The following is a 15,743-nucleotide window of genomic DNA, read 5'->3' as shown; positions in this document are numbered from 1 at the left end:
TTGTAACAGCTTAATTTCCTAGCCAAAGATTTGCCTCTTAGCAATCAAAGACATCAACTTTCAGCACCTAATTGAACAAGACCGACCCCTCCGACTCAGAGCCTGGAATTGAGAGTCCAAAATCTTGATTGCAACTTGCTTCGTTAACCCTCTGCTGCATTGAAGGGGACCCCAAAAAGAATGAAGGAATAAAACACTAGTACATAATTTGATATGTGTCAGGGATGAAGAATAAAATTCAATAATCTTGTGAAAACTCATCACGGACCAAATATTAACACCTTACCTTTTGTTGTTTCACAATAGATTGAGTTAGTGACCGCGGCGAACCGTTTTCGCGTTGAAACTGCTGGTGGCCAAAAGCAGGAATTTTGTTCAATTCATCCCCAAAGTCAACGATATCAAAGCAGCCATTCTACACCAGGACCCTTTTACATCGCTACCTTGGAAGAGGAAGCCGAGCTCACAAATGGCAAAATCAATGTCCGCCCGTCAAACTCAGTTGTTATGTGAAGACAAAAAGACATTAACATATTATTATAAGTCCCAAAAAAAAAAAAAAACCAGTGGAGAATAGCCTCTGAGCTGGATGCCCTTATCCAACGCCCTTTCGACGTCTTAAAAAGCCACCTTTAACATCCTCCCTATCTCAACGGTCCTCTACTTCTCTTATGTAACAACTATGTCTTTCAGTCTGACATGACTTGGGAAAATATCCACCTAAGTATTGCAGAGAAATTAAGGTGTTGTTAAGGATCAATTCAAGATATGGGTACACAACTCAGGGCAAGTTATTTTCATCATAATGTTTGTTCTAATATACCCACATTAGCTTCAACACCTGCGGCAACATCATTGCATTCGTATTCTTCATTTATTCTCTCAAAACTCAATGATCCTTTGAACAGAAAGAAGGGGTTGGTTTTAGAGAGATCTCTGGGTTTCAGTTTTAATAAGAAGAGAAATGTAGTGACAAGAGGAAGAATAGGTACAAGAAAAAGTTTTGGTCATGGAATTGTGGCATCAAGCAACATGGCTGCGCCACTCTGGGATAGTTGGAAACCAAAAAAGGCTTCTTCTGATCCTTCTCTCAGTGACATCCTTTGGCCTTCTGCAGGTTAGACGGACTAAACTCATCTATTCTTTAGCAATGTACATGTTCCTAAACACTGTATTTTTATTGAGTTTTGACAAAAATTATAGGCAATTCTTCAATTTGCACTGCTAGGATATGTTTTTATCTTTCCTAACTTAAATTAGACATAGAATATTATGTTAAATTGGTGAAAGAAAAAAAAGATTGGAGTCCGGAAGATTGGTACTAACGCGTGTTAGAAAACAGGAGCATTTGCGGCCATGGCAATACTGGGAAAGATGGATCAAATGCTGGCTCCAAAAGGACTTTCAATGACAATTGCTCCGCTGGGGGCTGTCTGTGCGGTGCTTTTTGCCACTCCATCTACCCCTGCTGCTCGGGTAATATTACTTTCTTTATCTCTTTGGGTCTATATTTGAATTAATTTGTATCATTTATGCTGTATTCTACAATGTGCTTTATGTTTCTTAAAATAAAATTGCTCTGTTCAGAAGCCCGAGGCATTGCTTGCTATTCATCTTTGTACTTGGTTTTGGTTTTGTTCTACCTTCGACAGGACACGACATGACATGTCATATCCATATCTTTAATCTGCACAACATGTCATATTTCTTACTACTATATAAACGACATGTCTTTCTTCATATTTGTTGTTGAAAGTTTCTACTTATGTTATTTCAGTTAGTAACCCTTAAGATTTGTACAAAAGATTTGAAAGGCCTTGTATGGGTGAATTCACTTATTCAATAATGGAACTGACAACTATTTTCATACCCTACAAGCTTGATAATTAGGAAACTAGAGTTATATAATAACTTAAATGTAACAATTCAGGTTGTTACAATTGATCTCAGAGCAGGCTAATGACCGAATGGTACAATGTGATAATCTCATGAGGAGGTGAGATCCACAAGGTGGAGATTTGTCGCATTTTACATTGTTAATGAATACAAGAGTGATCGAGTTTATAAATCTTGGGTCATTTCCATTCAATGGAAGTATTTTAGGTAAAAAATGCTTATGTGAAACTCAAAAACAAATCCATGTGGGTTGATTCCAAAACAAACAATTTATACACTAAAAATTCAATCTTAAATGTTGTCTATCATTTAGTGAAGTATGTGATCCATCTAACGTATAGGATGCATTATGAGTACGGAATGTTATTTCATCAAATAACTAAATTAGTATCATAGAATATGATTTGATTATTTTTACTAGTCTTATTGATGGTGTATAGATGGGAAAATACAACTCAAACCTTTAGTGACAATACCAAATAGAAGCTGATCACTGGAACNAGGAGAGAAATGTAGTGACAAGAGGAAGAATAGGTACAAGAAAAAGTTTTGGTCATGGAATTGTGGCATCAAGCAACATGGCTGCGCCACTCTGGGATAGTTGGAAACCACAAAAGGCTTCTTCTGATCCTTCTCTCAGTGACATCCTTTGGCCTTCTGCAGGTTAGACGGACTAAACTCATCTATTCTTTAGCAATGTACATGTTACTGCACACTGTATTTTTATTGGGTTTTGACAAAAATTATAGGCAATTCTTCAATTTGCATTGCTAGGATATGTTTTTATCTTTCCTAACTTAAATTAGACATAGAATATTATGTTAAATTGGTGAAAGAAAAAAAAGATTGAAGTCCGGAAGATTGGTACTAACGTGTGTTAGAAAACAGGAGCATTTGTGGCCATGGCAATACTGGGAAAGATGGATCAAATGCTGGCTCCAAAAGGACTTTCAATGACAATTGCTCCGCTGGGGGCTGTCTGTGCGGTGCTTTTTGCCACTCCATCTACCCCTGCTGCTCGGGTACTATTACTTTCTTTATCTCCTTGGGTCTATATTTGAATTAATTTGTATCATGTATGCCGTATTCTACAAGGTGCTTTATGTTTCTTAAAATAAAATTGCTCTGTTCAGAAGCCCGAGGCATTGCTTGCTATTCATCTTTGTACTTGGTTTTGGTTTTGTTCTACCTTCGACAGGACACGACATGACATGTCATATCCATATCTTTAATCTGCACAACATGTCATATTTCTTACTACTATATAAACGACATGTCTTTCTTCATATTTGTTGTTGAAAGTTTCTACTTATGTTATTTCAGTTAGTAACCCTTAAGATTTGTACAAAAGATTTGAAAGGCCTTCTATGGGTGAATTCACTTATTCAATAATGGAACTGACAACTATTTTCATACCCTACAAGCTTGATAATTGGGAAACTAGAGTTATATAATAACTTAAATGTAACAATTCAGGTTGTTACAATTGATCTCAGAGCAGGCTAATGACCCAATGGAACAATGTGATAATCTCATGAGGAGGTGAGATCCACAAGGTGGAGATTTGCCGCATTTTACATTGTTAATGAATACGAGAGTGATCGAGTTTATAAATCTTGGGTCGTTTCCATTCAATGGAAGTATTTTAGGTAAAGAATGCTTATGTGAAACTCAAAAACAAATCCATGTGGGTTGATTCCAAAACAAACAATTTATACACTAAAAATTCAATCTTAAATGTTGTCTATCATTTAGTGAAGTATGTGATCCATGTAATGTATAGGATGCATTATGAGTACGGAATGTTATTTCATCAAATAACTAAATTAGTATCATAGAATATGATTTGATTATTTTTACTAGTCTTATTGATGGTGTATAGATGGGAAAATACAACTCAAACCTTTAGTGACAATACCAAATAGAAGCTGATCACTGGAACTTTTAGTACTTCTTGTCTTCTCTGAGGCTCTGTTTAGTTTTTAAATATTTTGTTCTTAAATGCTTTATCCATAGAAACAGTTTACAATTTTTTTATTCTCCAGTATCCTGATAATCAATGCTTCAAGTATCCTCAAACCTTTTTATAATAATCCTCGTGGAGTTGGCGGTTTACTAAGAAATTGGTGCAAAAACAATTTTTTGAGGTTTGACTCTGTACACCATTGGTGAATACGGTTTAAGCCTTTAAGGTATCAGGCAATAGATGAACATCAGTTTTAAGTTTAATACGTTTTCTTTTATGCGATGTGAGTTCATTTTTAAACTCTTAACAGATTTGTTGGGACTAATTCGGTCCAATGAACCTCAACAATTGAGTTGGATCAGAAGAATCAAAATCCAGAACTAAGATTAAGTTGTTTTTTATTGAATCTTGATATCATGTTAGGTAAATATTCCATTAAAAAACTTAAGTTTTAGGTAATGGTCTAGCATTAATATTTGAATCTAACAGGTCTAATTTATCATGTAATTTGTTGGGACAACTTCTTGTAACCTTGATATTAAACCCGGTTTAAATCCTGTTTGGTAGAAAATAAATTTGGATATCAGATTGCTCAAGATCATGTAATTCATTTAAATATTTAAGTTGAATTCTTGTTGAGATCCCTGTCTCTGTTCAAATAATGTGAAGAGTTTCGTTCTTTTTTTTTTTTTTTTTTTTCAATTAAAACAAGGATTTAATTAACAGACAACTTAGGAGAGTTTCATGCTTTTTAGAAAAGTTTGATGTTTAATTAAACTTATATTCTAATTTACCGGTGCCCAAAATTCTGCAGAAGTACAATATGTTCATGGCTCAGATTGGTTGTGCAGCCATCGGTGTTCTGGCATTCTCTATATTTGGACCTGGTTGGCTTGCTAGGAGTGCTGGCCTTGCTGCTGCCATTGCATTCATGATCTACACTCGGTCAACACATCCACCAGGTTGCTCTCAATTTATGCGTTCCCTCACTGACTATTTGATTCCTTTAAAAATGTGCCTTCATAATTTTATATATCAAGTATTAAAATGTGAATCGAATTGATATTACAGCTGCAAGCCTGCCACTACTCTTTATTGATGGGGTTAAATTGCATCGATTGAATTTTTGGTACGCTTTGTTCCCTGGAGCTGCTGGCTGCATCATCCTTTGCTTGATTGTAAGTTCCTTTCCTTCTAACAAAATTCAATTTGATTGCAATTAGGAGTCAGAAAATAAAGAATACCCATCTTGAGACTTGAATTTGCAACAGATATTCAAGTTTTTTTTTTCTTACAGAAGTATTAGAGCTAAAGTACTTGACATATATACGTACAAAACGGAAGATGTTATAGGCAAAGTCTAAATGAAGTTAAATTATATTCAAAATTGGGATAGTCTTTAATGACCAAAATTATGTTATTAATAGCTGAAACTTGAATGTGTTTTGTCTTTGAACTGGTGCAGCAAGAGGTGGTAAGTTACTTGAAGGAGAACTTGAAATTTTGAATCTTGAAAGGCTTCATTGTTTAGTCATAAAAGCGACTTGCGGATCTTCCAAATTAGGCCTCATCTGCAGTACGCTCAAGCCAACTGGTTGATCATTGTTTATTGTTTATGAAAGATCCTTGGCCATTAAATAATTTTGGTTCTTGGTTAGGTTGTGATAATGGGGAAAGTAAAGAAACAATATTGTAGTTTGAGGGTTTAGGGACAGACACTTTAGAGCCTTGGAATGGCATTCACAATGATGTTACTTTTATTGGGTGGACTTACTTTTGCTGAAAATCTGGTTGTAATTCCCGAATTTCTAAATAAAATTGAGAATCAATCGTCCCTACCATTCATGGACCCAAATCCATAGTGTTTTTAACGAAGTACACGTTTAGAACCTGTTTGTCTTCAAAAGCTTACAAAATTCCTTTGAAAATATATATCAAACTATTTATGATATTTTATAATTCTATCAAAATCCAATGTGTGAACTGTGACCTCAACATTTTGATAGAACTTTAGAGAAGTTGATTGGAGCATTAAAGATCCGCAATCTAATTGAAACTCTACCAAACACCAACCATCTTAACCCAATTTCAACTACAATTGTAGATGTTCAAAATTAAATTAAAAGGTTTTAAGAGAAGGAAATTAAATTTGATAAAGAGTTAAACATTTTTTTCTATCCAAGTAATGGTTTAATGACATTTTCTCACCTATTCATTTTTAAAATACTATTTTACTATCTAAATTTATATTTTGAAGGTAAACAAAAATCAAATTCTGTCTAGATTATTAAGGTTTTTAAATATAGGAAGCCGATGAATCTTTTAGTGTAAAATATTGAATTTTGATGGTTGAGATTGATCAAAATTTAATTTGGGAGTGGGAGTTATAGAAACTTTAATTGTTTGATTGCCGATAATTGATAAAATCGGGAAGAATAGGGTTTGAAGGATTTTGACGAATAATAATGGTAATAGAGAAGGGTTATAGTGTAAGAGCAACTATGCGAATAAAAAATAGAATATAAATTTAAATAATAAAAAATATTTCAAAGGTATGTCATAAACCACTCCGGTGAGAAAAAGTCGTTTACTCTTTTATAAAATATAAATAAAAGCAGTCCAGTCTTGTACTACTAAAATTTACAAAGGGTTCTTGTGGGCGATATTTTAAAAGCTACGACATGGACACCTGATAAGCACGTGTGTTGTGGGCCCAAAGAAAGCTACTCCACGTGTGACATCATCCTGCTGTTGCTGTCAACGGGGCCCCACTTTCCCATCCCAATGCTTATCTGTATTTCTTATAAGAGAACAAACTTTTATTTTTAAATAAAATAACCATCAGTGGTGGGTCCTACTCTTTTTGACCTGATCTCAACCTTTAGATTCGCAGATCACATGCCACGTTGCATTTAATGTTCACGTCTTGTTGGGGGGGGCCCATTTGCAGTCGGAGATTCCATTGGAGTTTGCTTGGTGGTGGACGCTGTCTTGATGGTGATGTTTCTTTGACGAGAATAGGCTTTCTTTCTTTTTTTTACAGTTTTCCATCACACTCGTACACGTGTATGGCTTTCCTCGAAACCCCATCAATGTGGGTTTTAGATGGTCGGTAGGAAATCTGGAAAATAAAAGAGCATTGTCCTTCGAGAAGATGAGACATTTGGCGCTCTCCCAGTGGCCCCATCTAAAAATGCCGTAAAGAGAAAGTTACAAAAGGAAAAGTTCCCCGTTTGTAATTTTGGTGATAATTTGAAATTAATCAATTTATTAGATAAGGTTTATTGTTGGATAAACGAAACGTATTATACAAACTATTATATAGTATTTATAAAAAGAATTAATAACAGTAATATTATCCATATTTATTATTTATGTACTGTTAAACCCACAATATATGTAATCAAGTTGATATATTAGTGACGACAGACACGTGTAATTAATGAATTCCATTTAGATAGTGAGTTTATGGAAAAGTTAAGCGTTGAAACTCTGTGCATAAATCACCATTCAAGGTTTGACAAAGAGGGTACACCAAATGTAACGGAGACGCATGGAACAGTAGGGCTTTCGTATGCATATTTAACATGCAATTTATGACCACTCCTTTACATTCTGACTTAGCCAAACATTCTCTTCTATCACCAACCATTAAACATGGTTTCCTTTGATATAGTAAACGCATGGTTACTTATATAATATCACGAATTCTGTCAAGTTTATTATAAATCCCGTGTTTCTGTCAAAAAACTACAATATGATGTAACCCTTTAATTAAATAAATATATGAGTCTGCTGCTGCTTTTATTATAATCTTGTTCTGTAAACTTTGATTATCAATAATTCCCTAAAATATTTGCTGAGGACGTTACCCCAGTTTTGGCTAAGTTCGTAGTTATCTGAAAAGACAATGAGAACGTCATTATATATATATATATGGACCATGAGTTTGATGAGAGGTTGGGTTGCAGATCTGGTTGAATCGGACCCGCTGAGTAATGTTGATTGGAATGTATGATAATATGAAGTGTTTTGATTGAGTCCTTAATTTGATGAGATTTTTTCCCATGAAGCAATGGCCAATACGGAACTGATCCTCCACAAAGCTTCAGGGCCATTTTTGATTCTTTATGGATAAAACTAAAAGAGACTGATATTTTCATTACATTTGCCAGAACATTATGTATTTATGTATGATTCTCTCAAAGTCATCTCTAGCTTAGAGAAGTATTCCCGCAGTTTTGAGCAGCACACAGATTATTACTTCCTTAGAAATACAAATTGACAAAAGAAAAGATATAATTTCTGCAAATTAAATACATTATTTAATTACATTCTGAACAGAAGAAATTTCATTCAACTCTAAGAACCCCTAGATGACAAAATTACAGGCGGGGCAAAACCTCCATATATTGATTTCCAGCTACAACCAAATTCTGCATTGGGGTGCCATTGATTTTATTTGCTCTCTTATTTATACTTAACACTGTAACAAGCTTTAAACAGAAACTAGAAAAACACATCAAAGATATATATACCAAGGATACTTGATCAGTAAGACCAGGGCCAAAAGGAATGATCTTCAATGGGAAATCCAAAGTTACATGAACTCGTGGGCGGGTCTGAATAATCAGCTTCTTCAAGCTTTGGGAAGATGTATGGAGGCAAGAAGTTCTTGCTCAAGTTATCATCTTCATCTTGTGACAAATCGGATTGGTCAGGTTCAAAAACATAAGATGAATCACAAGTCTCCAACAGTGAAGAATGAACCCCATCAGTGTAATGTGGGCTATCTGAGTCAAAGATGTCACTTCTTGCCGAACTGATATCTTCTTGTTTACAAGCCACAATTGAAACTTTTGACACTTCACCCTCAGATGAAGAATCAGCAATAGGCTTTTGTGGTAGTTGTTCTTGTGACAATGTGTTGTTTACATTACACAATTCTGTCTTTCCACTCTCTTTCTCTTTTAGATGTAGCTTGTCTGTGAGGATAACCACCTGAAAAATTTCATAATCATCCCATAAGTATAATCATAACTCAAAGCAAATTAATTTATAGAGAACTCTGAGGAACCAATTGAAATTTACCTCAGCTTTCAGTTTATCCTTCTCCTTAAGGAGGTTGTCATAATCTGCCTTAAGGTTATTGTAACTCGTTTGCAATATGTCGTAGTCCTTCTCCAGCTGTTTTGTTTTCCAGCGAGCCCGGCGGTTTTGAAACCATATTGCCACCTGCCTAGGCTGCAAGCCGAGGTCCTTTGCAAGCTGGACTTTTCGGTCGGGTTCAAGCTTGTTCTCTACCTCGAAACTTTTCTCAAGAAATTGAACTTGATCGACTGAAAGCCGTCTCTTTTTTTCAGGTTGATGAAAATACTCATCAAAGTCCTCATCCCCATTTTCGTCGTGTTCAAAGGGGCGGAAAAAGGACTTGTTGGATCCGTTTGCTAGATGAACATCTTCAAAGCTGACCATGGATCGTGATCCTGAATTCAAGACACAGCACACTTTAGGAGGACATCTTAATTTCTTTATATCAGATCAATAGGAGTAACTGTCAAGTAATTGTCAAATTACGTATTTATCGTACTTATAGAAGTACTCTTTTGCTCCATAATTTTTATTCCAGTTAATGAAAAGAATTGACTACTTTGTGATCCACATTGACTGCTTTGTGACAATTGAGATATGATTAATTTATCGGTTTTTCTATTGCTACTTTACTGATCTATAGTCCATCTGATGCAATTCCATAGACAATCCCACATAAAGGAAGGCCTCACCGATCACTCAGAGCAAGATTTAAAAATAAAGCAAGATGGAAGAAGAGAAACAAGAAGGAAAACCAAAGGATAAGAAGATAGAATTGTCGCTATTACAACAATAAGATGTAAACTGAAAATTTATTGCTCTCGAAAGTATCATCAAAGTATTGACTTCAAACAAAAAAAACTCATCGAGAAATTTTTTTTCAACCGAAACAAGCACAGCTTAGTCAAAACTGATACAACACAAATAAAATTGCATTGTTCATAAGTTAATTAAAAGAAAAAAAAAAAACTATAATCCAATTTTTCCAACAAAGAAATAATCATGTCAGAAGATCTACATAGTAAAAAGTGTGGACAGTGTAATAAACCAAGAAACCAAACCAAAAAAAGACATAAACACACACTACCAGAGAAAAAAGTGAAAAGAGTAAAAAGTATACCCAGAAAAGGAGAAGAAGTAGAAGCAGAAAGGAAGGGAGAGTCGAGAGGCTGAGAAGAGCGAGCACCCTTTTGGCTTTGAATCAAAACACAAAGACTTGAACCATCACCACTACCACTACAGTTACCACTAGTATATATCCTCCCACCCGCCATTAAGTCAAACTAATGATCACTCTCTCTTAAGCTGCCATGACTACAGCTTTTTGAACCAGATGATCCAACAGTCAAATAACACCGATTAGAAAGAAAAAAAAAAAACTTAATTGTGCTTATGACGAAAGAAGCTGGTGATGATGATCTCGGTTATGTGAGAAGTATGGGAACAGCGGCTGGTCGTGCCCATCACTCAGAAGAAAACAATTTGAGGGGTTTCTTGAAAGCTTTTCAGAAGAAGTGAAGTATAGAGAGAGTAGAGAAGATGAAGAAATGGATAGGGAGAGATTGAAGAATGAAGAGTGAAGAGAAAGTTTGGTTTGGTTTGAGAGATTTAAAGAAGGAAGTTGTTGCTTGTTGGGTTATAATAAGAGCAGCAGCATATGTGCACGTAAGCTTAGCTCTGTGTTCCCACTTTACTTTGATACCCCTCATTCTTTTTTAATGTACAACACCTATTCTTAAAGAGGATAAAACGACAAATTCTAATATTAATACATAAAAAATGTAATATTACACGCACCATCTTTTTATACGAGTTTTTTCTTATAAATTTACGGGACAAAAGATGATTCAGTAAAAGTTTATTTTAAATTTAAAATTATCCAACCATCTTTTACTACGTAAATTTGTGAAGGAAACTTTGTATGAAAAGGTTTTGAAGGTAGTATTATTGTTTAAAAATAGAGTAAATGATTTTTCCAACTCAAGGTTTTCCTTAATGACATTTTTCTATCCAAAAGTTTCAAAATATCACTTTTTCACCCAAAGTTAATATTCTGTTACTACCCAAAGCCGGTTACAGCGGCAAAAATTATCTCCATCGCCACCATTTGAACTTTCGATTACCTCTCTACAAAACCTTGCTCACTTCAACACTTGATTCATCGTCGATTGTTAGCCATCGTAAAGCTAGAATTTTCGGTTTTTAGTTGATTTTCGACTAATTCTAGCGACAAAAATTCAATCGGTCACCACCATTTGATCTACTCACCTTTGTTCTATAAAACTCATCTTACCCTAGATCATGATAACTCGCCAAATGTCAATTGAGAAATTGAAGTGTATTTTAGATAGTAATTTAATATAAATTTTCGATGAAAAAGTGATATTTTAAAACTCTTTAGGTGGAAAAGTGTCGTTAAGGCAAACCTTGGGTGGGAAAAAAGTTATTTACTCTTCAATATATAATGGTATTGGTTGGAACTTGGAATAAGTCTTTGTGCTTGATATAGATTATCAAGTTCCATTTTGAAAAATCGGGAATACATAAAAGAGAAAAAAGTTTAATATTTTTTTATTAATTTAGGATTTTTAAAATATTGAAATATAACTCTAAATTTTAAATTTTAAATTTTAAATTATATTTAGTTTTAAAATTATTTTTAAATCTTAAATCAAGCAATTAGAATAGTACTAGTAAGTGAGTTATCTAAAACTTAGGTGTTATTTTCACATAAATAATACCTTGGATCTATTTTTTATTTTAATTTTAAATTCAGAAGTAAAGTATTATATATTGATTAGTTTCATCCAACAGTGGGTAAGTATAAATTATGCATACAAACTTTTATACAACCAATGCAGATTTACTCTTTGATATTTAATTCATCTTCATTTATTATTTTGACTTTTTGTTATGCCACGTAAATACGTAATTAACATATAAGAAATGGTACTAATTAATTAGTGCAATTTTTAAAGGTGGCCATAAAACATTCATGCTCAGCTTATTTAATAATTATTTATTTAATAATTAATTATTTTTTATATGATAAAATAGTTTGATAGAAACTTTTTAATATATTATTTAAAAGATTCGAAGTTTTAATAAAAATAATCATTAAATTTTTTATCTGATCGATAGTTTTAAAGTCTTTAGAGATTAGTTGAAGTATAAATAAACTAGTTAAGACATTTTTGATATAAAAAAAGAAAAAGAAAAAAATTATGCAATATTGGTAGAGGGTATGTAATATTTTATTTAAGAAACTTTTGTGGTATTTTTATGAGAATTTTTATAATTATTAAAATATGTTTTTAAATTAAGGAAATAATAAAAGGTTAGAAAGAGAGGAGAGTGGGGTGGGGGTAAAATGGTAAGTGGATGGGGGATAAGAGAGGACAACGAAGCAAAGGGAGAGAAAAAAACAAGAGAATCCAGTCCAATCAGTCGCTTTCTTTTAGGTGACGAGCTCGAAATTTAAGGGCGAGTCCCAGTCCCACCACCACTCACGCGCCTGGGTTTCCTACACGTCTGGACTTCATTGGCCCACCTCAATGTAATGTGGGTTCGTCTTCATTTTCCCCTTACTATTTTATTCTAATATCTCTCTTGGATTCTCTGTCCATTGGATCTGTACATTTCTTTTTCCATTAATTTAATTCAAAAAAATAATACCCACACCCCAATTCTTACTAAATTCATAAAACAAAGCTAGAGAAAGAGCCAGCTGCAGCAGAGCCTATAGGAGGATCAGGACATGTAGAAAAGTTGAGAGCATTTCTTCAATATTTTAATCTTGTTTTTAGCATCATCTTCCAGAATCCCACTAATTTAATTACCTAAAACCCAAAGAGAAGTTGACGCCTTAAGTTTATAAACACCTGTCTAATATGATTAAGACAGGAATTAGTTAATCATAATCTCGAGATGTTCTCTCCTTCTTAGTTGTTTTCATTTCTCTCTTTTACATTAAAAAAAAATGCTTCTTAAGTGCGCATTCTCCTCCATTACCATCAGATTAGCTGCATAAATGGATATACAATATACTAATAAAGTTTCTTTTCTGGTAGCAAAGCATGTACGAGCTATAATGGTTGAAAGCTGCGAGACCATAATCTCAAAGTATCAGTCTTGGATGATTGATGCAAATGCAAATGCAATCCCACTGTGCAGTCATATGCAAACTCTTCCTTAACCTTAGGCCATCCGTTGCAAAGTCCAAACCAAGCACAAAAATTCAAAAGTGTTCAAGAAGAATATGTTAAAGTTGGGTATGAAGTATGAACTCGCTGGACCACACTAAAAAGAGGGATGTGATTTATCTGAGTGTTGTCATTGTCTAAACTACATTCACTTCATTTCCTTAAAATTCTTTCTCGTGGGTTTGCCCCCCCACAAAAGCCAAGCTATTCTTGGTTCACTCCATATCCATGGTCGAATGGTCCAGGATTAATCGAGACTTTTAAATATATTGTTTGAGAGATTTTAACTTTTAAGTTTGATTCATCCCAATAATTTTCAATGTGGTGGAGATGGTCAAAAGTCTAGATATTCTGGGTTTTTTACTTTCAGGCCTTACTTATAGCAGAGCATGGGCTTTGTAACTTACGAGAGATTAAGCCCGTATGAATTTGATGTACGGTGGTAGAAATTGTTTTGAGTTTTTTAGAATTATAGTTTAGTTAGGTTTCCATTCCATGAAATTTTAACATAAATTATATGTGACCCAGGTAAATTAAAAATAGAAATATTTTATTTTCTTCCTTTCCCGAGCTAACCTATATTCTGGAATAATATGCCAAATAATTTAAGGAATGAAATTAGAATATGGTGAAATTGAACCACCACACCCTTTTAATTTTATAACCTTCAACCTTGCCTTCATGAAAAATAGCGAAATGGGTGGGAACTTTTTGCATTAGTGAAACTTTGACTTTTGAGAGGTGGGAAACTTTTGCCGTAGTAATTTTTTTCTTGTTTTTTTAACCTTATCCTTGACAATAAAAACTGAAAGGAATAGACTACAACTGCCAGAAAAAAAACTGTACAATTTATTTTGATCAATTTTGACGGTTAATAATTGTCAAGAATCATCCAAAACATGAAGACTCTATCAAGAATTACAATTCTTGACCCTTTGTTAGATCGGTCAAGAAAATCTGTCAACTCATTTTGTCAAGAAAGGGAATTTTTCTAGTATTGATTCATCCTCCCAGTCAATGTAACTTGGAATTCAAATGAGAATATACAATGTGTTCACAAAGGCCTAATAAACAGTCTCATGAATCACACAAAAGATTTTACCTCTAAACAATGGACCAGAGCATCCGAGGAATTTAACTAGCCAGACCTCCAAGTTTGCATTTAAAAAAATGACCCGAAAATATTTTAGAATTTTTTAATTTAGAAAAGCTGATGTGGCCAACTTAGGATTCATTAAACATGTAAAACGAGTTAAACTGAAAAGATTTAACATATGTGGGTAACATATAATTAACGAAGTTTGTTTAAATTTAAAATTAAAAATAACCCCACCCTTCAAAATCGCTTAATCGAGCCAAATACCCAAAAAACGACCGACGAACATCTTTGATTTCTTATTGATTTCCAGCGACGAAAGTGCCTTTATTATCGAAAATATTGTATCCTAAAGCTTCCTACACAAAATATAGCTGATATTCACAAAAATGAGGAAAACTCAACCCCACTCAATCTTAGTCAAGGTTGTCGAAGAATGCTCTAGTGGTCATCTAATGAGTCAAGTGGTCCAGAGGCTGAGGAACAACGACGGCACAAGAACAAGAGACAACAAAAATGGTTCTGAAGAGGAGGACGCCGAATAAATGATACTTTTCTACTTGTTTGTTTTGAATTGAGAAAATTTAATTGATTTAATCCAAATTTGGAGGATATGTAGTTGTTTTTTATTGTTATGGTTGTTGTTGCGTTTTGTCAGCAATTGGCAAGCATGGAGTGGCTTTTGTTTGAATTCCAAAGATGGGGGAAGCAAGGAGGCTGTAGGGAGTTTGGGGATGGAGAGAGGAGTTGGCGGAATAGAGGGGCTGGAGGCTGTCTTGCAATTGCGGGGCAACCTTCTAGCCCCCCCTATTCTCCACTTCCTGCCATCCTCGCCTTCCAACCTCATGGAACCTACCACAACAGCCTCTGTAGAGCTTGCATTGGCTCCTGATCCTCTCAAGGCCAAAACACCCACTCCCAATGCCTCGAAGCCCATATCCCCGTAAGGTGATAGTTAGGTCAGTTGGCAAGTTTTACGAGAATATTTGAGATTTTACAGGAACAAGAAGGGTATGGACCGATTCAAATAGTTGTTTCATTCATTTTGGGAACATCGGAGGAAATTGGAAATGCATTCTGGGGGCAGGGAGTGCATAATATTCCTGCACTCAGTTAAAAGCCACAAAAAATGAAATAGGTTCGTGTGGATGGGAAGCCACTGCGTTTTGGGATGATGGAATATGCTGATGCACTCTAAGATGTGGAATTTCCAGATGCAGAAGAGCAAGAGAGAAATAAAGAAGAGTAGGGCAGTCGATAACTTGGCTAAAAGGTTTTTGGGGAAGACGTCTATTACAGGACGCGATTTGATGAAGTTTAAGAGATGTGGTATACCTCTTCAGAGAGGTTCAAGATGTACTGATTAGTTCATCATTCGATCCTAATGGCTTCTAACTCAACAAAAGCTGTTAATACGGATTGGGTGAAGTTTGCAAGCAACATGGACTTTTAATGCTTATCCTGCGGACGAGTATCATTTCAGCTAACCATG

General features: G+C 34.5%; 2 protein-coding genes across 3 annotated transcripts; one reads left to right on the top strand and one right to left on the bottom strand.

The window, feature by feature from the left end:
- The first annotated feature begins 535 nt into the window (after nucleotides 1–535).
- Nucleotides 536–5,729, top strand: LOC116134714. 2 transcript variants are annotated; one of them, XM_031420377.1, is made up of 6 exons: nucleotides 536–964; nucleotides 2,407–2,559; nucleotides 2,785–2,918; nucleotides 4,677–4,824; nucleotides 4,934–5,040; nucleotides 5,328–5,729. In XM_031420377.1, the coding sequence occupies exons 1-6, from the start codon at nucleotides 769–771 to the stop codon at nucleotides 5,367–5,369; spliced, it is 780 nt and encodes a 259-aa protein (XP_031276237.1). In that variant the 5' UTR covers nucleotides 536–768; the 3' UTR covers nucleotides 5,370–5,729. The 2 variants fall into 2 exon arrangements, with proteins under 2 accessions (XP_031276237.1, XP_031276236.1); XM_031420376.1 differs by having other exon boundaries at nucleotides 544–988; nucleotides 2,431–2,559.
- Nucleotides 5,730–8,183: 2,454 nt separating this feature from the next.
- LOC116134733 (homeobox-leucine zipper protein HAT5-like) lies at nucleotides 8,184–10,570 on the bottom strand. Its single transcript, XM_031420394.1, has 3 exons — nucleotides 10,074–10,570; nucleotides 8,954–9,348; nucleotides 8,184–8,863 (listed from the first exon to the last, which is right to left on the bottom strand). Exons 1-3 carry the CDS (start codon nucleotides 10,225–10,227, stop codon nucleotides 8,414–8,416), a joined length of 999 nt encoding a protein of 332 aa, XP_031276254.1. The 5' UTR covers nucleotides 10,228–10,570; the 3' UTR covers nucleotides 8,184–8,413.
- Between the last annotated feature and the right edge of the window lie 5,173 nt (nucleotides 10,571–15,743).

The sequence above is a fragment of the Pistacia vera genome, unplaced genomic scaffold, assembly GCF_008641045.1.
Source record: "Pistacia vera cultivar Batoury unplaced genomic scaffold, PisVer_v2 Contig291, whole genome shotgun sequence".
NCBI classification, from domain to species: Eukaryota; Viridiplantae; Streptophyta; class Magnoliopsida; order Sapindales; family Anacardiaceae; genus Pistacia; species Pistacia vera.
This window is presented reverse-complemented; position numbering and strand designations above follow the sequence as displayed.

What these genes read in the sequence shown, in the direction of transcription:
- LOC116134714 (XM_031420377.1), top strand. Translation starts at nt 769, where the DNA reads ATGGGTACACAACTCAGGGCAAGTTATTTTCATCATAATGTTTGTTCT. An exon ending in CATCCTTTGGCCTTCTGCAG is followed by an intron (nt 2,560 to 2,784) that starts GTTAGACGGACT and finishes GTTAGAAAACAG; the next exon opens with GAGCATTTGTGGCCATGGCA. An exon ending in CATCTACCCCTGCTGCTCGG is followed by an intron (nt 2,919 to 4,676) that starts GTACTATTACTT and finishes AAAATTCTGCAG; the next exon opens with AAGTACAATATGTTCATGGC.
- LOC116134733 (XM_031420394.1), bottom strand. Translation starts at nt 10,227, where the DNA reads ATGGCGGGTGGGAGGATATATACTAGTGGTAACTGTAGTGGTAGTGGT. An exon ending in TACTTCTTCTCCTTTTCTGG is followed by an intron (nt 9,349 to 10,073) that starts GTATACTTTTTA and finishes TCTTGAATTCAG; the next exon opens with GATCACGATCCATGGTCAGC. An exon ending in AGGATAAACTGAAAGCTGAG is followed by an intron (nt 8,864 to 8,953) that starts GTAAATTTCAAT and finishes GAAATTTTTCAG; the next exon opens with GTGGTTATCCTCACAGACAA.